Source organism: Macaca fascicularis, chromosome X, assembly GCF_037993035.2.
Source record: "Macaca fascicularis isolate 582-1 chromosome X, T2T-MFA8v1.1".
Lineage (NCBI taxonomy): Eukaryota > Metazoa > Chordata > Mammalia > Primates > Cercopithecidae > Macaca > Macaca fascicularis.
In genome coordinates this window covers 111,765,646-111,788,662 of record NC_088395.1, presented here as the reverse complement: position 1 = coordinate 111,788,662, position 23,017 = coordinate 111,765,646, and the positions used below count along the sequence as shown (strand labels likewise).

Below are 23,017 nucleotides of genomic sequence, written 5' to 3'. Positions count from 1 at the left end.
TGATATATATGAAACACAGAGCCTAGCTCCTAGTTTCATAATTTTATGTTGTATCTTAATATTAAGGCAAACCTTTGTATAGGGAGCAGCAGATCTTGAAGAGCCCTAATGTAATTGGTGTTACAAGATCTACACAAAGAAGATCTCTTATAAATTATTACTATAAATTGGTATCAGACAATGTGGTGAAAACTTCTGCAAAATTATTGAGGGAATTCAGAGAAAAAATAGGTGACTATAAGATGAGGTTAGTCTGTGATGGCTTCATGAGGAAATTACAGAAGTGTAAAACATGTAGTAGCAAAGAGAGTGGAGAAAGCATGAAGCAGGCAGGCAAGCAGGAAGGAATAGAACTAGTGACATATGTTGAGCACTGTTGTGTGCAGGAGCCATTCAGGTAATTGTAACAGGGTGCTTTAAGAGTAATGTTTTGAAATAAACATGGATTCAAATCCTAGCTCCATCACTTACGATGGTGTGTGATCATAACAAGTAACTTAGCTTCTCTGACTGTTCATTTCTTCCCTTATAAAATATAGGAAATAATCACCAGCCTTTTGAGATTGTTAGAAGCTTTGACTGATTATAAAGTATAATCCTTGACCTAATGAATGACAGTTCTCTGAGTATCTGCTCTACTCTATTGGATCTAGTTCATGGCTGGTCTCCCTCTGCACCAAGCTCCTAGTTTTCATTTCTACAGAAGGGTGCCTTGAGAGAATATTCTCAGCTTGCTCAAACCACTGCTTTCAGGTTGGGAGAGAACAAGGTAGCTGAGACTCCCACAAATACACATAATGGACCTAGGAAAATCTGTTCCCACGGATCTCAGGGAACTACATAGCTAGGAGTCACAGTGTAACCCCTTCCCGAGAATCCCTTCCCCCAGCACTAACTTGGTGTCAGAGAAGGCAGCCAAGGGGTCAATGGTCACCTCAGGTGATGGACGAGAGCCATTGGAGTAGAACTGGCCTGGATTGCACACATTTGCCATATACTGCTGTCATGTGCTCTAACTTGTTCACCCCCAGCTATCCAAACTGGTCTCCTGCAAAGTTGCTTGGAAAATAAGCCCACAGGAATAAATGCTCTCGCAGTTCCTGACTCTCCAGAAAAATAAGACTATCTTTCTTCTTATGGGAAAGTTAATAGTGTTTGTTCATCTCCCTGTAGGGCATAGAAACATGACACAAAAACTTTCTTGGGACAAAGACTGGCAATCTCTTCATGGCTGTCATCAACAGGGTTAACAGACAGCCCTGTGTCATAGGTTGAAGGAAATAAGGGAAAGAAAGGAGAGACAAAATAAAAATGCAGAAGAAGGAAAAAAGTCACTCTATGGACCGACATCCAAGGCCCTTTTTTTTCAGTGATCCTCGGTAGGATTTTTTTTCTTCTAGTTCCCCAAGGTCATGAATATTGTTGATCTTGTTTCCAGAAGGAATAAGCAGCCACCTGCAGGGTAGATTGTGACACTCTGGGAAAGGCCCCCCACAGGCCCTGCAAAGTCCCCAGAAATTCCCACCATTAGTTATGCCTATGAGTTACAGAACTGAAATATCTACTAAACTGCAAATATGTTAGCTGAGAAGAGAAACATTTTCGGTCTTTATCAGTCATGAATTTTTTAGCTCATTGAGATATTAGATTAACCCCAGGAGAAAGCAAGGATCTGAGGAGATGAGCTACAGAGAAAACAGGCCATTGAAACATTTAAAAGAGGCAGATAAGAGACAAAGATGTCATCCAGGGTGGGCTGGGTAGGCTAGGAAAGGTCAGGGTCATCCAGAAAGGGAGAATAAAGCCTAGGAGGAAAGGGAAAGAAACCGCTGCAAGCTGGTTTTGGTCATGAGATCTCTGCACTGTACAAAAGAACAGTCCATTATGAAATGCACGGTCAGTCACGTGAATGTTCCCTTAATGCAGCCAAGAACTATTGACTGCTGTGGTTGTTCCTTATTAGGTCACACAAAAGGTACAAATGAGGTACATGTTCTTGTGATAATCAGGACACATACATTCAGATCATGTTAACGGCCTACTCATAGTGAACATGGAGGAGAGAGAACATATACCGATGATTTGTTCCCTTCAGTGCTTCACATCACACCGCTTCAGGGCAGCTTTAAGGCAGGTGCTTTATCCCCACGGCTCTTCCTTTATCTGTAACACTTGGAGACCAACTTGCTTCATCATCTAAATCACTCCCTTTTCTAAGGTGATCCATTTGTCAATACCCCTCCAATAGTATTACATCCATAAATTGTGCCCCCTTCACTCTTGTTGGATCAACTAGTCTACTGGATGGTGTGATTAGGATGGCTTCTGAATACTGTTCCCAGTTTGTCTTTTAACTGCTCTCCAGGCCACTTCAGGTTTTCTTTCTTTAAATTTTTTTCCACTCACTGCTAGAGATGGAAATAGTGGAACAGAGTCTGAGTCAGTCACACAGTCGGTCACTTGTTTAAAAGTCCTACTGAACCAAATCTTTAAAGGCAAAAGCCACAAACATGCAGTCCCCAAGTTGAATTTAGCATACAGGCTGTTTTATTTGGTCTACAGAGTGCTTTACAATTTAGGGATTTCCACACAAAAATCCAGACTTCTGGTGTCTCTTATAAATCAGAGGGCCTAGCAATATTGGATTCTCAATCTCACATGGCAGCAATCAGCTAGGGTTGAGTCAGTACAGGTAGTACTCTCCAATTTTTCCTTCAGTTGTTGCTTCACACACCTGGTCCACCTCACACTGTGGACATGACCTGTCTGACTGCTGGGAACATTTGAGTCTTATTTTTGTTTTGTTTTGTTTTGGTTTGGCTTTTTTGAGTTGGAGTTTCTCTCTTGTTGCCCAGGCTGGAGTGCAATGGCATGATCTCAGGTCACCACAACCTCCACCTCCCAGATTCAAGCAATTCTCCTGCCTCAACCTCCCAAGTAGCTAGAACTACAGGCATTCACCACCACGCCCAGCTAGTTTTATATTTTTCTTAGTAGAGATGGGGTTTCTCCATGTTGGTCAAGCTGGTCTCGAACTCCCAACCTCAGGTGATCCGTCTGCCTCGGTCTCCCAAAGTGGTGGGATTACAAGCGTGAGCCACCGTGCCCAGCTGCATTTGAGTATTGTTAGTGGCTACCTCTGCTGATTTGGTTTTAGACATCAGTAGTAAATGGTTTTCCTTTTAGAATCAGAAATAGTTATTCCAAAAGACAAAACAATGGACTGGTATATGAACATTTTAAATAAAAGGTTATTTCAGAGATTCTTAGGCCTGAACTCTGGAGTTACCAACTTTGGAATTCTCCTTGAGTTGCATCTCTTCTTCTGGCCTAGTACCCAGGATTAAGGGACAGCAAACAGAGTAACAGTGGGGCAGAGTAGGAAAAGTGTAACTAGGACTTATAAGATGGGGATTCTAGTCCTAGTTGTGCAATTCACCAGCTTATATCCTAGGGTCATTGTTTTAAACTCTCTGAGACAAGATTAACAATAATAATACTCTATTTGCTGACAGTTCCATAAAGTTCTTATAACAGAATGAGATCCCAGAAGTGAAAGTGCTTTGAAATTATAAGGTGCTCTCAAATAAGTTGTCTTATTTGTACCCAATCAAAACACTTACCAAATAAGCACTCAACCAAACCAAGCTACAAATAATTTTTGAATACCTACCATATGCTCAGCACTTAGAGATGTAGAAATTAATTAGTCAACAAATCCATTCCCTTAAGGAACTTAAAGGATGGTTGAAAAAATAAACAATGGAAAAAAATAAGTGATAATAATCATAACCTAAATGCCAAATAAGTATTTTATTTCAACTGTTGATGTTATAGGCATTAGTAGGAGGCCAATAGAGCCAGGTACTCACTCAACTATTCACTTAGCTTTCCTAAAGTTTGTTCTGTGGAGACTTAACATCCTCAGATGCTTTGGAGCCTGGGAATATTATGTATTCATAAAAGTTTAGGAAATGTCCTAAAAATATATACCATCCCCCCACCGTTTTTTTGTTTGTTTGTTTTTGTTTTTGTTTTTGTTTTTTTTGAGATGGAGTCTCGCTCTGTCACTCAGGCTAGAGTGCAGTGGCCTGATCTCAGTTCACTGTAACCTCCACCTCCCGAGTTCAAGTGTTTCTCCTGCCTCTGCCTCCTGAGTAGCTGGGACTACAGGTGCACGCCACCACAGCCAGCTAATTTTTGTATTTTTAGTAGAGAGGGGGTTTCATCATGTTGGTCAGGCTAGTCTTGAACTCCTGACCTCAAGCAATCCACCCACATTAGCCTCTCAAAGTTCTAGGATTACTGGCATGAGCCACTGCACCCAGGCCCCATCCCCCTTTGAGAAAATTAGAGTACACATTAGATATTACAGGCAGTAAGATGCCCTGAGATACCCTGCAAAAAAGATGACTGTTTAACTTTGACCTTGCAGATAAACAAATAGCTACAGAACCTTTCTTCTCCCTTCCCCACTCTTCTCTCTTCCTCTCCTTTCTTTCCCTCCTCCCCTTTCCTCTTCTTTCTCTCTTGGAAATCTTTCTCTTAATATTTCTTAGAATCAGGGTTCCACAAAATACAATCTGAGAAGCACTATTCTAATGAATAACTCTTTTTTCACAGGTTTCAAAGGAGAACACACTTATATCCCTACCTGTCTGCTTTCAGAACATCACAAACTTGGATCCTGAACTTCTTACTGTACATAGTAGGCACTGATTTATGTGTTGATTGATCTTTACCAACTGAGCCAACATTGTTTAACTAGCCATTCATCCATTGCTTCACTTCCACTAGCTTGAAGTCATAGTCATAACTGCAATGAATATCATTGGAATATTTTTTCTCAATATAAATTATCATACTAGTAGAGCCATATGGCATCAAAACACAAAATTTGGCAAGAATTTACCATCTTTCATGCATTCTTAATTTTCCTGGAGCCTCACTTTTCCTTGCTTCTTTCCTGGCACCATCCCACATGCAGATTCAATTATGGGCCCTACTACTAATGATCTTAACTAAAGTGCTAAGAGCTAAGGACTAGGTTCAAAATGCCAAGTGTGCTTTTTTTATGGATATATAAATTCTAATAGGGAATTATTGAAGACCAAATTGTGAATGTCCAAAAAGGATATTATAGTGGAATGATAGACATTGTATCCAATATTTTGGTTTCTGTTCTCTAGGTATGCAATATATATTTGGCGAGTGAAATCATGCAGTTTTTTTGCCTGGTGGTGATTAAAAAGCTACATCTGAGAATTGGGAAGACCTAGGTTTATATCTGTGTTCCGCCATTTACTGAGTATGTGACTTTGGGCATGTCATTTCACTTAAGTTTTAGTTTATTTCTCTATAAATGGGGACATCTTATAACCACTATAGGGGCCCAGCCAGAAAATTCCCCTTGGCCCTCTGAAGATTTGCTGAAAAATCAACTCACAAAAGGCAGAATAATTGGAGAAAAGCATATACGTTTTTCTAACATGTATACACTGTATACACAGGAGCCTTTAGAATGAAGACCCAAAGATACAGGGAAAAATGCCCATTTTTATGCTTAGGTTCAACAAAGAATGGACAGCTATGTAGGCATATGATTTGACAAAAAGACTATGATCTAATGCTAAGAAGCTGAGTGGGGAAAACCGGCAAGGCCTGTCTGTCTAGATTCTTCTGGGCTTCTCTGAGCACACATTCCTTCCTTCTGGGTGTGGGGCAGGACCCTCTCTGGGATGGGGACCTTATTACCTATAGTTAAACAAGGTAGGTCGAATAATTTCTTTATGGCCAGTTTTCACACAGAGAAGTGGAGAGAAAGTTAGAGTAACATTTTTAGGCTTTATGACTGGCTTTGGGGGAAAGGGGTTCTGGTTTCTATGACCTCCTTTGGGGAAGAGGGATTCCAGTTTTATGGCTAGCCTTGGGGGAGGGTGGGGAGAATGGGACAGAGAGACAGGAGGGCAGGAAAAGGTCAAACTTGCTTCCGAGTCCTTCATTTTGAGGTATTGTTTTCTGAGCCCCAAACCACCCTCATATGTTGGTTGTGAGGACTAAATGAGAAAATGAATGAAAACCTCTAAACGCAATGTATGCTGCACAGTCAGCTCTCAATAGATAAAAGCTCTCTGGGAGCTCCTTTTATGATTATTACAGAGTTGCTGGCTTAGAGATTACTTCTGTTGTATTATCTTTACTCAGTCAAAATCCCCGCTTCTATTTATTTCACCAACTCTCCACCATATTGCCATGTTCCACTGTTTTTTTCTAAACTCACCCTCCCCTGCAAAATCTCAGCATTAACAGTAGAAGGATAAATAAACTAAGAGCTAGGACCACAAAAAGCCTGTTTTCCAGCCTCAATGTGAAATTGCTTCGTCTGTGTGTAAAGAGCTGCCATTTTCCACACCAGAGGAAAGTTTTTCTAACAAGCTATGTAATCTAAATGACACCTGCAACAAGGCACTACAATTAAACTTTGCAAAGTGGAATTAAAAGCACTTGCTAAAGCCATGCATTTGAACGTATTCACCAAAGACTGATGCCAATTCCTAGTTGGCAGTTTTACCCCAAGCTTTATATCCAGATTGCTTTGCTACTATTGCTGAATAGTAATCTGGCAGCAAATCTTTTAAGTATTTTCAAGGAATGAATCCCTCTTGCTATCATATTCAAATGCCAATGGGTTAAGAGATTACCCCTAACGTGTGAAAAGTCTCCAACCAGGGACTCTAGAGCTGTCTACAATAATCAGGTGGAGAGGTGTTATTTGCATATTGACCAGGAAACAGGTTAGTGGTTTCTTCTAAGTAGCCAATGCTCACGTCTAAAAAGCTGCATAAAGGCATGTATTTGTGAATGATTTGCCAGGTGAATGGTGAACTGCCTTCCAAATACAGATAATTAGTTCCGGCTTCCTTCTTGCGTCCGTTTTGAAGAATCCCTATAAGTAATGTCTGCCTTTGACCTTCTTAAGGCAGAGTGTCTCTTCTTATCCCTAGAGACTCTATCCCATTATGTTGCTCACTCTCACCTACTCCTCTTCTCCTTTTTCCATTATCACCTGTACTACAATTCTCACCTTCTTTTTTTTTTTTTTTTTTTTTGAGACGGAGTCTCGCTCTGTTGCCAAGGCTGGAGTACAGTGGCCGGATCTCAGCTCACTGCAAGCTCCACCTCCCGGGTTCCCGCCATTCTCCTGCCTCAGCCTACCGGGTAGCTGGGACCACAGGCGCCCGCCACCTCGCCCGGCTAGTTTTTTGTCTTTTTTGGTAGAGACGGGGTTTCACCGTGTTAGCCAGGATGGTCTTGATCTCCTGACCTCGTGATCCGCCCGTCTCGGCCTCCCAAAGTGCTGGGATTACAGGCTTGAGCCACCGCGCCTGGCCAAATTCTCACCTTCTTATAACCAACTCTCCTGTCTTACTTTTTCACTTCAATTAGCCCTCCGCACAAATTCAACATGAAAATAAAAAAAAAAAATTTAAAATAGCATATAGCCACCTAAAATATGCTGTGGGAAATGAAACTGTCACTGTAGGCATCATTAGCAAATGACCTAAACATGCTACTGTGCACGTCTATTTGTTTTTAAACCCTTCCCTATGCATCTGCAGCCTTCGAAGGAATAAAAAGAAATTTCCACAATAATATCACAAAAGTCTGCTACAATTTATATAATAAAAGTGTTCCAGAAAAGTTGCATTTAAATCAAATCCTGTTTTAATGCAGAAAGAAAGCTAACTATTTAAATAAATACTATGGCATATATGGAGAAATAATTTCATTAAAGCAAAGGATAACCTTCTAGTTTATCAGTTTTGAATATATGGATCTTTTTATTCTTGACCTTCTTAAAGCAAATAGCACCTATGTACCTTTAAGAAACAGGTACTGAAAACTTTGTTTTACTGAAGTTATATTTCTCAGAATTATACATTTAAAAAGAATAGTCAGAAAATAAGCTTTAGAAATTTGACAATCTTTTAAAATTTGCATAAGGGAAATACACCATTTAAAGAACCTCTATTTACATGATTTTGTAATTAACCAACTCTATTAATGTCATATTGAAATTCTTATCCCATGATAAACTCAAAACACATATGAATGGTTACTCTTTAAATAATCCTAACCTTATATTTTGAATTATGAGAGGACAATCTGTTTGCTAATTGTTTTCATATTATTGAGCATACAAAGCATGGTATAAGTTATATAATGTTCCAAAAAAGAATAAACCTTCACAGAGCAACCTCTTGAACTTCCATACCAAGTAGCCATTTTGTTTCTACATCAAGCATAACATTTCAACTGTGTGAACAAATACACAAACATGATACTTTCTTATATGAATGATGACCATTGACCCAAGGATAATCATAAACACATTTTGAATTATCTTTTCCAGCTCCTAGCTTGTTGCCTGGCATGTAACATGTACTCAGTAAATATTTATTTAAGTGGTAAGTGAATAAATGACTGATTTCTCCAGTTGAAGTTGCTTTACCCACACACCTTGACACATTTTCCTTGGTTAACATGATCTCTATTTTCATGGCAGTTCTTAGAAATTTAAAGAAAACAAATTGGGACCTATAAAAATCATGTGTGTGTGTGTGTGTGCGTGGGTGAACTAACATACTCACAAAATAATCAAACCTATGACTTTGACTTGTTAGCACCATTCTCCTCTCTAGTGTCGCTCAAAAACATGATCCTTGGAAAGTGTAAAACAGAATCACCTGGACAAAAAGGTAAATTCCTAGTCTAACTGACGTACTAAATTAGAATCTAAGGGAGAAACCTGAGTATCTGTATTTAGAGATCTTCATCTTTATCCTCTCTGGGTCCCTTCACATGATTCATATTAAATTTTGAGATCCTCTGCAAGGTATTCAAATAAAATTTTAGATCTGTAATTCAACTATATTAAATGTTTAAAACAAGTAAATTAACATCTTATAAAATACACAAAATAAGTACCTCTAGCTCTCTTTCCCAGAATCTAAAATGAAATGAAAGAAGCAAACGTGTTTTCAACAGAACCCATTTGATGTGAGTGAAAAGGAGGTTTGCTGTTTACTTTATTCTGGTTCAACTTAAAACTCAAGCCAAATACTATAATGTTACAAGATTCAGCAAATGATCCGAAATGGAAGTGCTCTGCAAGCCTCTCATAAGGATTAGTGACTGTGGCCAAAGTGATGATGCTGCAACACTTTGTGCATAGTCAGGTCACTTATTAATAATGTACAACTGCCCATGATTGAATTTTCTGCCATGAATGAGGCAGGGAAGTCTAGTTCATGTGGAAGAAATCAGAAACTAATCAAAAGCAGAAAAACTTTGCTATTTGGAATTGGCCCAATATGGTAGTTATTTTGAAAGCTCATGGGGGGTAGTTATTTTGAAAGCTTATTTTGAAAGAACGTGCAATTCTAATCAAAATAATTATTTAAACTTTCATAGAAGGCACTCTACAAAATCAAACTAAGAAGTAAAACTATCATTTATTAGTATAGAGAGTGAAGTAACATATATGTATATTATATATTAGTTTATTTAAAATATATATTTTGTGTTCCCTGTGCTAACATTTAGAATTTTGAAAAAGACAAAAACAATTAATCTCAAGGATCAAAAACCTAATTAAATATATGGGTTATAGCAATGAACTTAACTCAGCAAGTATTAGTTAGTTGACTGATTTTAACACCATCTCAAAACGGTCAGCCAGACCTTTTTGAACCTTTTTAAACAAAAATAAAATAGAAGAAAAAATGTATTGCTAGCATTAGCAAGAGTATGTTATAAATTAACCAACTGGCTGATGTTGGCATTAGATGGTTAAACAGGTAATGCTCAAGTGCATTAATCATAAGTCAATTAATGCGATCAATATTGCAATTGTCTAGGTAATTTCAAAGTTTATCATGGCTTGGATATTATCCACAATAGAAATATGTATGCATATACATACAAACATACACACACATACTTAATTGTTTATATTTAAGGTATACAACAAGATGTTTTTGTTATACATATACATAGTAAACTGATTACTACAGTCAAATCAGCATATCAATCTCATATGTTTATTTTTGTGTTAAGAGCACCTAAAATCTACTCTCTTAGCAAATTTTCAACATGCAATATGATATTTTTTTTATTTTTGAGACAGAGTCTTGCTCTGTTGCCCAGGCTGGAGTGATGTGGCATGATCTCAGCTCACTGCAAACTCTGCCTCCTGTGTCAAGCAATTCTCCTGTCTCAGTCTCCCTAGTAGGTGGGATTATAGGTACACGCCACCACGCCTGGCTAATTTTTTTTTTTTTCAGTAGAGACAGGGTTTCCCCATGTTGGCCAGGCTGGTCTCAAACTCCTGACCTCAGATGATCCACCTGCCTTGGCCTCCCAAAGTGCTGGGATTGATTACAGGCATGAGCCACTGTGCCAGCCTCAGCATACAATATTATTAACTACATGCCGTACATTAAATCACTAGACTTATTCATCCTATATTACTGCAACTTTGTATGTACCCTTTGACCTACACTCCTTATTCCCCATTCTCTGTCCCTATCCACTTTTCTACTCTCTTTTGCAACACATTCAACTTTTTTTTAGGTTCCACATGTGAGATTATAATACACATGACACACATAATAATAGGAAAATTAGTCAAGATTTGTTCGTGAGCAATAGTAAGTAGATTTTTTTGTCATACAGTTTCTTAGGTTCCATCACATTTGTTGTAAGGGATATCTTTTTGGTATTAGATTCTGTCTTATGTCTCTGAAAATTACTTCCTAAAATTCTCTAACAGGTAAGAATATTCTAAGTTTATTCTTCCACTAGTTTACATTTTGTTTGTACTTCAGATTTAAAACACACATATGCATGTTCTTCATTTGGAGTTGCTTTAAGAATCACTAGAAGCTCACAATAACATCACTCACTTATGGAGAGTTTTGCATAAATGATAATTTGGATGCAATCTAAGAAGATTTCATTCCAAAAATCTAACAGACTCTCTTTCCAAAATCAGCCTTCACCTACAAGGAGATTCCACAAATGGGTTAAGTCAACATTCTAGAGTGGTTCCACTATATACTTTCTGAGATGTTTAGTAATAATGATACCTTGAAGAGTTCAGAACCTTTCATAAAGACAGAGAAGAGATAAACAGCAATTAGGCCCTTGTTCTCTAAATTCTGTTTTCATATTCCATATGTTGCTTTTACTCAGTACAACTCATTAATAGCAAGTTTCTCAACTGTTTGATTTGCAGGCAATTCTAAATTCACAGAAAGTTGACTCTGAAAAAAACTCTTGCTTCCCAAACCAAATTATACTTAAAATCTCATTTGCCATAATTTTGTAGAACCAATTCCTACCTGTAACTTTCAATTCAGTTGTTCGTCTTACAAGTTTTCCTTCATATTTAAGTTCACATGTGTAATTTCCTCCATCTTCCTCTTGAACTTCTTGGATCAGAAGAGCATTTCCTTTCTGTATTATTATGCTTCTCCACATTTTTGGCTTGCATTCCTGCAGATAAAATATTTGCAAGTAAGCAAAAAATAAAAGTTCATGGACTACATCTCAGTACCGGCAAGTTAGTACTTTTACTTTTTTGTATTCTTCTCTTTTGTTTTCAAAATATGTAACTAAGGAGTCAAGTCAATGACCAAGAAAAATCACAAATGTGTCCTATTGTATCCAATTCTAATATCACAACTATTGCACTATAAACCACTTTAAAGGCCTGACCCCAGGAGCAAGAAGTCTTTAGAAACATTCTGAAAAAAATAAATAGAATAGCATAGAAGCTCCCCAAATACAAGAGAGGTATAGCAGAACCTTAACAGTCACTAAGTATTATTATAATGTCCTGGTTCTTTCTATTTGACAGGGATATTTCCTAAGAGTCCTAAGAGGATATGGTTCACTTAGCCACTCAGTATGCTTTAGGGGAGTCTTAGGCATTATTAAACATTCATAATAGGATTTTATATTGGCAATGAAGTTTACAATTGTTTCATTAATTACTCCTTATTATGAAAACTAATACTAGTACTCCAGAATCTCCCTTCTTGTAATCAAGAAATCCATGTGGGGGTAGAGAGGGAAAGAATATAAAAAATTAAGGACTTCTCTAGAAACATAGCTAGGTAAAGTGAGGACACGCTTTGTTATAGTAACAGCCTGGAGATATCATCTACTTACTTTCTGAGTTCAGTGATACACAACCACACAACAAGATTTGGGTTTTGAAGCCAATTATCTTACTCTCCTGATAGGAATGTGAGGGAATCTTGCGACCGAGATTGGACTTCCCTAGAAAGGAATGTTTAATACTTTTCCAGAAAGTGACAAGGATATAACAATAGCCAAGTGTGTAAGAATATTCAGGCAATTATCTTTGACTTTTAGGGATTTTTTCAGACTAATTATTAGATATTGCCCCATTCTGGCTATCATTCACCTCAAATGTCCTACCAAAGTGGTAGCCAAATGCTGTACAAACATCAGTCGAGGTATAGGGGATAGCTGTTAGGGAGTGCTGAATATTCAAGGTAATAAATATTTTGTTGCCAGGCATGGTGGTTCACGCCTTTAATCCCAGCACTTTGGGAAGCTGAGGCAGGCGGATCACTTGAGGTCAGGAGTATGAGACCAGCCTGGCCAACATGGTAAAACCCTGTCTCTACTAAAAATACAAAAATTAGCTGGGCATGGTGGCACGTGCCTGTAATCCCAGCTACTCGAGAGGCTGAGGCAGAAGAGTCTCTTGAATCCAGGAGGCAGAGTTTGCAGGGAGCTGAGATCATGCCATTGCACTGTATTCTGGGTGGCAAGAATGAGACTCTGTCTCAAAAAAAAAAAGTATTTTATCATGTAAATTCTGTCAGTCAGTTAAGGCAATAAATAAATTGATTTTGAGGTAGATGATGTGAACAATAGTTGAGAGCACTTTTTACTTTCCCACTATGGTGTATACAACATCTACATCTACCACTCCTCACCCCTGCTGTCCATACACATATCTTAAACATTCACGTAAAGTTAGAATCTGTGCTGACTCTCAATCCCCAGCTGTGAGTGCTTGTGTATTTGTGTGCATAAGTATGTGTGTGTACATGTGTGTGTGAGTAATCTGAGACAGCAAGTACCCATTTTTTTCTGTAACATTTTTTTCTTTCATGTTAGCAGGAGTTTTGACAACAAAACACACAAAGTGGTGCTTAAGTTCACAGGTATAATATTTAAGAGATAAGCTTGCTTTATATTCTATACAACTACCCACACACATTGTCAGAGAGTAAACAAAACTAATACTATTGAGGGCATGCAGATATAAGGCTGCTTTACTCCCTAGGGTCTTCCTGAAGAACAGTTAAGGGTCTGTCTGAAATTATATTACATACCATGTCTGGCAAGGTTTATCACCTATATGAGATTTGCTTCTGAGTTAAACCTTGGGATATAAGGTTTCTGGGAAAATGAAGAAGAAAGTCTGAACACAGAGAAAAAGAAACAGCCCAGCTGCCACTGCCGTCATACAATAATAATCCTCAATTATTTTCGCATTGCTTCCAACTCTGATAGCCTCAGATTTCTAAAGAATCGTTCTGAAGGTCATTAAACAAAAATATGGTCCCTCTGGGCATTTTGAGAGGAAAGGAAAATGAAAACTGAGCTGTTGCGCTTTCACACAACAGTGGTGGAGGTGGGAAAATAAGCCCACACACTCATTCAAAGACAAAAGGTGTCATTTTCTAATGTCATTTTGGGGAAAGTCCATATGCAATTAATTCTAAGAATTTTCATTTTCTCTGCTCATTGTTGTGCTTTTTTCCCCCAGGAAGTAAAAACTAAAGAGTGTATAGGAATTAGAAAATAACTCCTGGTGAAGAACAGCCTGGAATCTGTATATGTTCTTTGGGATAGATCAGGACAGTCCTATGTGCTTTCCAAGCTGCCATCTAGCCTTATAAAGGGTTCTTTGTATCCAAGAGAGGACTTTTATTTTTATTTTTTAAATTGTGGCATAAGAAAATGTTGTCTTCAGGTCACCAACATCCCTCTGGAGACAATGTAGTATAGATGAAAAGGCAAACGGCTTTAGGATAAGACATCTCTAGGTTAAAATGTGGGGTTCCCCCAAGTTCTGTGATCTTCACCAAATTTGCTTATGTGAATAATATTCACTACCATGTGAGCAGCCAGAATTCAGAGGCTTGCAGATTTATTCATTACATTCTTGTTGGGCAGCACTATAAGGAGTGGTCATACAACACAGACAATTCCTAAAGGTTCCCAAACCTTTCTCATACTCGATTATATTTCTTTAGAACCTCCAGCTCTGCTTGGTGAAAACTGGTGCTAATGAACTAATCAGATAGAAAGAAATCTTCACTAATTGGCTAACTGTCAACCACAAAATAATACTTTAACTTATGGAAAATGTATGGCTCCTAAGAGGCCAAACACTAATTTTAGTAGGTGGGAAGAGGAACTATATTTTGGTCAGAAGAGCTTTTATATTACCTTTCCCATCACACTACATAGATGATCATCCTGCCTCCACTAATACGCCTTTTGCAAAGTTACTTTGTTGGCTATTTTACCTCAGTCTGGATGCTTATATAAACTCTCAGAAGTCTTCCAGGTTCTTGGTTCCATTATCGGCACTCTTTCTCCCTAGCTGCTGGCTGCTAGGCTTACTGCTGTCATTGCTTCTCTCCTGCTCACTAACTCCCTAATGAACAGACAGTATTGCCATATGTAGTAGTCTGTTCTCATGCTGCTATGCAGAACTACCCAAGACTGGGTAATTAATAAAGAAAAGAGGCTTAATTGACTCACAGTTCTGCATGGCTGGGGATGCTTCAGGAAACTTACAATCATGGAGGAAGACACCTCTTCACAGGGTGAAGGAGAGGGTGGCAGGAGAGAGAATGAGTGCCCAGCAAAAGGAGAAGCCCCTTATAAAACCATCAGATCTCGTGAGAACTCACTCACTATCGTGAGAACAGGATGGGGGAAGCCACCCCCTTGATTCAATTATCTCCACCTGGTCCCTCCCATGACACATGGGGATTATGGGAACTACAAATTTAAGATGAGATTTGAGTACAGACACAGCCAAAGCATATCACCATACCCCACTGCTCCAGATATGTTTAATTCTAGTAACATACTAGGCAAAGAATTTGAAGTGTATAGGTCAAGCCTCAAGATGGTTGTCTGAGGCCAGGACAAACCACCAAAGGCTCAAATTTGAGCAGTCCCCTAATACTGAACTCACTGTGTGATCCCCCTACTATTTATTGTCCCTGGGACTATTAAACCTCATCAACTTGAAAATTTTGCTGAGAGCCCGTCTTGCCAGAGTTGCTTAAGTTCAACAATCAGATCCTTTTTGTGGCCTGGCTATCCCCTCATAAAGTAGTTTGTTGTAGGACATCCTTACCCAGTCAACATAATATCAACACTTAAAGCCCAGCTTTTTTCCCCTCCCTCCCCACCTTCCTAGGTGGTAAATGTCCCATGCCAGTAGTTGCTAGGTTGAAAGCCCAGAATGCATAACTGAGACATCTGTTTACTAAGAACCCTAAAGTAACCTGTTGCTAGCCAAATTTGGATCTTGGAGTTTCCAACCTGAAATATTTACCACTGTACTCATAGTCTACTTCTGAGATATCGTCATTATACCTACAGGTGTTTTCTAAATCCATTTGATTTGGTGGTTGTGGTTACTTTGTGCCATTCAGAGCACATGACTTATTCCTCATGGCAAGAATATCAGGAAGATTGATTTTAATATTTCTTCTGATTCTGAGGTTTAACCTCAAAGCAGCTATGCAACCATAAACTAATCATGTAACTTCTAGTCCTTAAATGCCTTTTTTCGAATACCCAACATCCACCCCTTAGGCCAACTTTTCTCCTTCCCCCTGGAGACTGTACTCTCCCAAAGGGCATCTAAACATCTGTTTAAAAATCTTTAGGGGGCCAGGCGCAGTGGCTCATGCCTGCAATCCTAGCATTTTGGGAGGCCAAGGCGGGTGGATCACATGAGGTCAGGAGTTCAAGTCAGCCTGATCAACATGGATAAACTCCTTCTCTACTAAAAATACAAAATTAGCTGGGCATGGTGGCGCATGCCTGTAAACCCAGCTACTCGGGAGGCTGAGGCAGGAGAATCATTTGAACCTAGGAGGCAGAGGTTGTGGTGAGCCAAGATTGCACCATTGCACTCCAGCCTGGGCAACAAGAGTGAAACTCCATCTCAAAAGAAAAAAAAAAAATCTTTAGGGAAACTGAACTGTCTGCAGTTTAAAGATGGAGGAGACAATTAGGAGTACGATTGCCAATTAGGTATGAACCTCGTCCTTTTCAACCTATCTCTACTCCAAATGCCTAGGATAACCAACTACAAGGAGTCCTTCCCTTCCAAGCTCTATTTCTCCAACTTTCTACCTTCACAGTCTTAATATTGATATTGGTAGCCCACAGTGGTTAAGAATATAAGTTCTAGACTAAACACTTGTATTAGAATCCCAAGTAATATGTTTTTGAGCATGCTACTAAATCAATCTAAGCCTCAGTTGCTTCACCTATTAAAAAAAAACAGGTGGTGATAATATTTACCAATTGGGGTGATTATAAAGATTAACTGAGGTGATATATATAAATGCCCTGTAATATAAGGCATCACATGCTAAAAGTACTCAATAAATATTAACTGTTTTTCTATTATTTTTATTACTTTTAGTACTTTGCTTTCAGGTTATACATATATTATGATATATTAATGATCATCAGGAGTTAATGTGATCCAAATTTCTATAGCAGCATAGAGACAATACTTTAACCTAAAGTTATCATTCTAAGGCTGAGATTAACTTCTGGTTTCCAGTCTGACATGTAAAGGGCTTAGAAGTCATCACTACTATCCTCACAACAAGAAAAAAGCCAAACAAACTGAACATCAATAACCATTTTCAGATCCATCAGACAACTGAGGTCACAAAGAAAACTACTACACCAAAAACTGGAAAGACAGGAGAATATAGAGAATCACAGCTCACTGGGAGCAGAAGCAGCTTCACGAGCCAGCAACTGGTATGAACTCTTTACCCTTTTCTAGCCTTTCACATGGAGAAGGAAACTATCCAACTCTAGCTCCTTTTAGCCTTTGAAGTGGAGGAAGAAACAAAGCCAGCTCTAGCCCTTCTAGCCTTCCTGTCTCAAGTAGTGGGTGGGAGAGAAGCTGAGAAGCACTTGTGGTCACAGTTCAGAAACACGGTTCACTAAAAAGCTGAGACCTAGTCATAATATTATATAGCACTTACCCTCACCCTGTATCTTACCAACACATCAATTAGGACTCCTGTCTAATAATAGGGCATCACAGTTTAAAGAAACTGCACAACTCACACCTTATTTAAGAAGTCTCTAGGGAAACCCAAAGACAATAGAAGAATGAAAAATGAAGGCACCAGAAAGAATTGTAGTCTCTAACACCAACAATTATAGAAAACAGTAAAAACAGCCTTAGTCTTAGCCAGAAAAATTTAAAAACCTCACACTAAAGGCCTATTTATCTCAGTTCCTTTTTACCCAGTCAGCATATCATGTCTGGGTTTCAATGAAAAATTACAAGGTATACTAAGACAAAAGACAAAACAAACAAACAAACAAACAAAAACCAGCTTGAAGAGAGAACAAATATCAGAAATAGACTAAGATATGAAGTGGCCAGGATGGCTGACTAGAAGCAGCTAGCATGTGTGGCCCATAGAGGAAAAGAAGAGGCGAGTAAATACAATACCTTCAACTGAAACATCCAGGTACTCACATTGGAACTAATCAAGAAAACAACTTGACCTGTGGAGAATGAAGAAAAGCAAGACAGGACAATGGCCCACCTGGAAGCAACACGGAGCCAGGAGAACCTCTCCTGCACAGAGAAGTGGTGAGTGAATGTGTGACCACAGGAAACCACGCTTCTCCCACGGATCTTTGCAACCCTCGGATCAGCAGATCTCCATATGAACCCACTCCACCAGGGCCTTCAGTCTAACAGAAGGAGCTACGTGGAGCCTTGGCAGAGCACTCAAACATGTGAGGAGACCCTGGAGTCTTATATACTTGGACTTTCCAGAAAGAGTAGCTGCAGCTCTGGCAAAGTGGAAGGTTAGACCTCCCTACATACCCCTAGGAAAGAGGCTGAACCCAGGGGCCTGAGCAGCAACAGCCTACAGGCCCCACATCCACAGCACCTAACAGAATAAGGCTTGGAATTCCAGCTAGCCACTGGTAGGGGCATTGCACCTCCCTAAAAAGGAGCTCCCAGGGTCGGGGGCAGGGGGAGTCATTGCTGTTTGGGTGACTTAGCCATTCCAGCCTGCAGGCTTTGGAGAGTCTTAGCTGACCAGGGATGTAAGGGATCCCCCAGCACAGCACAGCTGCTCTACCAAAACATGGCCAGACTGCTTCTTTAAGTGGATCCCTGATCCTACTCCTCCTCACTGGACGGGACCTCCCAAACTGGGCCTGCAGCCACCCCTGCTGGTATTCTCCAGTCAACAGAGATTTGTAACCTTCCCGGGATGGAGATCCAAGAGGGAGGGGTGAGCCACCATGGTTGCTGTTTGGATGACCTAGCCATTTTAACCTTCAGGCTTTGGAGAGTCCCAGCTGGCCAGAAGCAGAAGGGATTTCCCAGCAAAAAAACAGCTGCTCTACCAAAATGTGGCGAGACTGCTTCTTTAAGTGAGTCCCCAACCCCACTCCTACTCATTGGGCGGGATCTCCAAAACTGGGCCTCCAGTCACCCCTGTCGGTGTTCTCTGGCTAACAGATTTTTAACCTCCCTGGGACGAAGCTCTCAGAAGGAGGGGTGGGCCATCATCCTTGCTGTTTGGGCAACTTAGCTGTTCCAACTTTGGGCTTTGGAGTGTCCAAGGCAACCAGGGACTAGAGCAGACCCCCAGCACAGTAGAGTTGCTCTACCAAAATGTGGCCAGGCTCCTTTTTTAAGCAAGTCCCCAATCCCCATTCCTCCTTGCTGAGCGGGAGCTTCCAACCAGGATCTCCACCCACCTCCTTCAGGTGACTTTGGGCCAGCAACAGATCCATACTTCCCTGGGACGAAGCTCCCAGAGGGAGAAGCAGGCTGCCATCTTTGCTGTTTTGTAGCCTCCACTAGTGATACCTCCAGGTACTAGAAAATCCAAGGTGACTACGGACTAAAACAGGCCCCCAGCATACTACAGCAGCCCTATGGAAAATTGACCAGACTATTATGTGGGTTCCTATTCCCATATCTCCTTACCAGGCAGGTCCTCCAGGCATGGGCCTCCAGTCACCCCCTGCCAGAGCTATCAAGCGAGTAGAAACTTGGCAACTTCCTGGACAGAGTCTCCAAGGACAACTGAAAACCTCTGTGAGACTACCTCTGTAGTGGAACAGCCCTTGCTACCATCAGACTACGGAGGAAATATCCTAAGTACTTTATCCACACCACCAACAAGCTGCAGTTGACCCAAGGAGAGGAGGTTAGTCCATCTCCCACAGGTGCCACATATTCCCCACTACTTGGCACCAGACACGGAAGTCCTGGCTTGGACCCACAGCACAGGCCCTTGATCCTGGGCTGATTGTACTAAGCCACTGCTGACCTGCATCTCTCTCGAATGAGCTCCCAGGAGACAAGAAAATGATCCTTGGCCACAACCACTACTAAGGTCCCTTCCTCTGCTGCCTCCAAGTTGGGGAAAAAAACAAAACACTGAGATCACCCCAGAGCTACTATGAGAAGCCCAGTAGTGCCAAGTTGCAATCTACAGCCAGCACTCAAAGGAGAGAGGAATCCACTTTCAGAGAATTGAGAGGGAACAAGGCTCCAAATGTGAGTAAACATAGGAAAGTCGCACAACTGAGCAAGAGTGTACCAACTGACCAATAAGCCTATGTGCCACCTGCTGGATCACACTCCAAACCTTCAACACTAAAAATACTTCATTAACATACCCCCCTCTGAAACCAGAGACAGGAAGTCAGCTTCAAATAAAGACCCTGCACAAAGCCTCAGCCCAGTGAAAACATCCAGAAACGTCTATTGACTGTACTCAATCTACACTGCAGTTAAAGGAACATCCACAGGCAGAGATGAGAAAAAACCAACGCATGAACTCCGTTAACTCAAATGGCCAGAGTGGTGTATGTCCTACAAACAAATGCATGAGTTCTCCCATGAGAGTTTTTAACTAAGCTGAACTGACAGGAATGACAGAAATAGCATTCAGAATATGGATAGGAACAAAGATAATTGAGATTGAGGAGGATGAAAAAACCCAGTCCAAGGGAAATAATCACAATAAAATGACACAGGAGCTGAAGGACAAAATAGCTTGTATAAGAATGAACCTAACAGGTATGACAGAGCTAAATAACACAATACAAGAATTTCACAATGTAATCACAAGTATTAATAGCAGAATAAAGCAACCTGAGGAAAGAATCTCAGAACTTGAAGACTGATTCTTTGAATTAACACAGTCAGACAAAAATAAGGAAAATAGAATAAGAAGGAATGAACAAAACATTCAAGAAACATGGGATTATGTAAAGAGGCCAAATCTATGAATCACTGGCATCCCTGAAAGAAGAGAGGAGAAAGCAAACAACTTGGAAAACGTATTTCAGGATATCGTTCATGAAAACCTCCCCAACTTTGCTAGAGAGGCCAAGTATCAAATTCAGGAAATACAGAAAACTCCTGCAAGATTCTACACAAGAAGATCAGCCCCAAGATACATAATTGTCAGATTTTCCAAGGTCAAAGTGAAAGAAAGAATGTTAAAGACAGCTAGAGAGAAAGGGCAGGTCACCTACAAAGGGAATCCCATCAGGCTAACAGCAGACCTCCCAGCTGAAGCTCTACAAGCCAGAAGAGATTGGGGACCTATATTCAACATTCTTAAAGAAAAAAATCTTCAACCAAGAATTTCATATTCAACCAAATTAAGCTTCCTAAATGAAGGAGAAATAAGATCCTTTCCAGATTAGCAAATGTTTAGAGGATTCATTACCACCAGACCTGCCTTACAAGAGATCTTGAAAATAACAATAAATATAGAAAGAAAAGACCACTGCCAGTTAATACAAAAACACACTTAAACACATAGAGCAGTGTCACTGTAAAGCAACCAGATAAACAAGTCAACATGCACAAACAAGTTAACAGCACAATGACAGGATCAAATCCACACATATTAATACTAATCTTGAATGTAAAAGAGCTTACTTAAAAGGTGCAGAGCAGAATGGCAAGCTGGATAAAAACTCAAGACCCAATTAATTGTATGCTGTCTTCAAAAGACCTATCTTACATGTAATGATACACATAGGCTCCAAATAAAAGTGAAGGAAAATCTACCAAGCAAATGGAAAACAGAAAAAAAGCAGGGGTTGCAATTCTAATTTCAGACAAAGCAGATTTCAAACCAACAAAGATTAAAATATAGAAAAGGGTATTACATAATGGGAATGGGTTTAATTTAACAAGAAGACCTAACTATCCTAAATATATATGTGCCTACCATAGGGGAACCCAGATTCATAAAGCAAGTTCTTAGAAACCTACAAAGATACATAGACTCCAACACAATAATAGTGGGAGACTTCAACACCCCACTGAGTATTAGACAGGTAATCAAGGCAGAAAATTAACAAAGATATTCAAGACCTGAACTTAACATTGGACCAAATGGATCTCATAGACCTTTACAGACCTCTCCACCTGAAAACAACAGAATATATATTCTTCTCATTGGTACATGGCACATACTCTAAAGCCAACCACATAATTGGACATAAAACAATCCTCAACAAATGTAAAAAATTCAAAATCATACCGAACACACTTTCAGACCACAGTGTAATAAAAATAGAAGTTAAGACTATGAAAATCACTTAAAACCATACAGTTACATGGAAATTAAACAACATGCTCCAGAATGACTCTTGAGTAATTTATGAAATTAAGGCAGAAATTAAGAATTTCCTTGAAAATAATGAGAACAAAAATACAATATACCAGAATCTCTGGGACACAGCTAGGGCAGTGGTAAGGGGAGATTCAGAGCACTCAATGACTACATCAAATAGTCAGAAAAGTTTCAAATTAACAACCTAACATCAAATCTGAAAGTGATAAGCAAGAACAAATCAAATCCAACACTAGCAGAAGACAAGAAATAACAAAAATTAGAGCTGAACTGAAGGAAATTGAGACACAAAAACCATTCAACAGTTTTCTTAAAAACATTAATAAGATAGATAGCCCACTAACTAGACTAATAAAGAAAAGAGAGAAGATCCAAATAAACACAATTGAAAATGATGAAGGAAATGTTACTGTTGATGCCACAGAAATAAAAACCCCCATCAGAAACTATTAGAAACACCTATATGTACACAAATTAGAAAACCCAGAAGTGACGTATAACTTCCTAGACACATACAACCTTCCATGACTGAGCCAGAAAGAAACTGAATCCTTGAATAAACTAATAATGAGCTTTGAAATTTAATCAATAGGCCAGGCACAGTGGCTCATGCCTATAATTCTAGCACTTTGGGAGGCTGAGGCAGGTGGATTGCCTGAGCTCAGGAGTTTGAGAACAGCCTGGGCAACATGGTGAAACCCTGTCTCTACTAAAATACAAAAAAATTAGCTGGGTGTGGTGGCAGGTACCTGTAATCCCAGCTACTCGGGAGGCTGAGATAGGAGAATCGCTTGAATCCAGGAGGCGGAGGTTGCAGTGATCCGAGATCACACCATTGCACTCTAGCCTGGGTGACTGAGAGAGACTCCTTCTCAAAAACAAAAACAAAAACAAAAGAAAAGAAAAAAGAAGAAATTGAATAAATAATAAATAGCCTATCCACAAAAGAAGAAGGAGAAAAAAAAAGGCTCAGGACTTGATGG

The 23,017-nt window shown here is 39.6% G+C and overlaps 1 protein-coding gene across 2 annotated transcripts in view; it reads right to left on the bottom strand.

Annotated features, from left to right (window-relative positions):
* Positions 1–23,017, bottom strand: part of IL1RAPL2 (interleukin 1 receptor accessory protein like 2) — a 1,296,718-nt gene that overhangs the window by 544,326 nt on the left and 729,375 nt on the right. For both annotated transcript variants that reach the window (XM_015443984.3, XM_074029484.1), the window contains exon 5: positions 11,406–11,559. In XM_015443984.3, the coding sequence (XP_015299470.2) occupies positions 11,406–11,559 (154 nt within the window). The remainder of the gene's footprint in view (positions 1–11,405; positions 11,560–23,017) is intronic.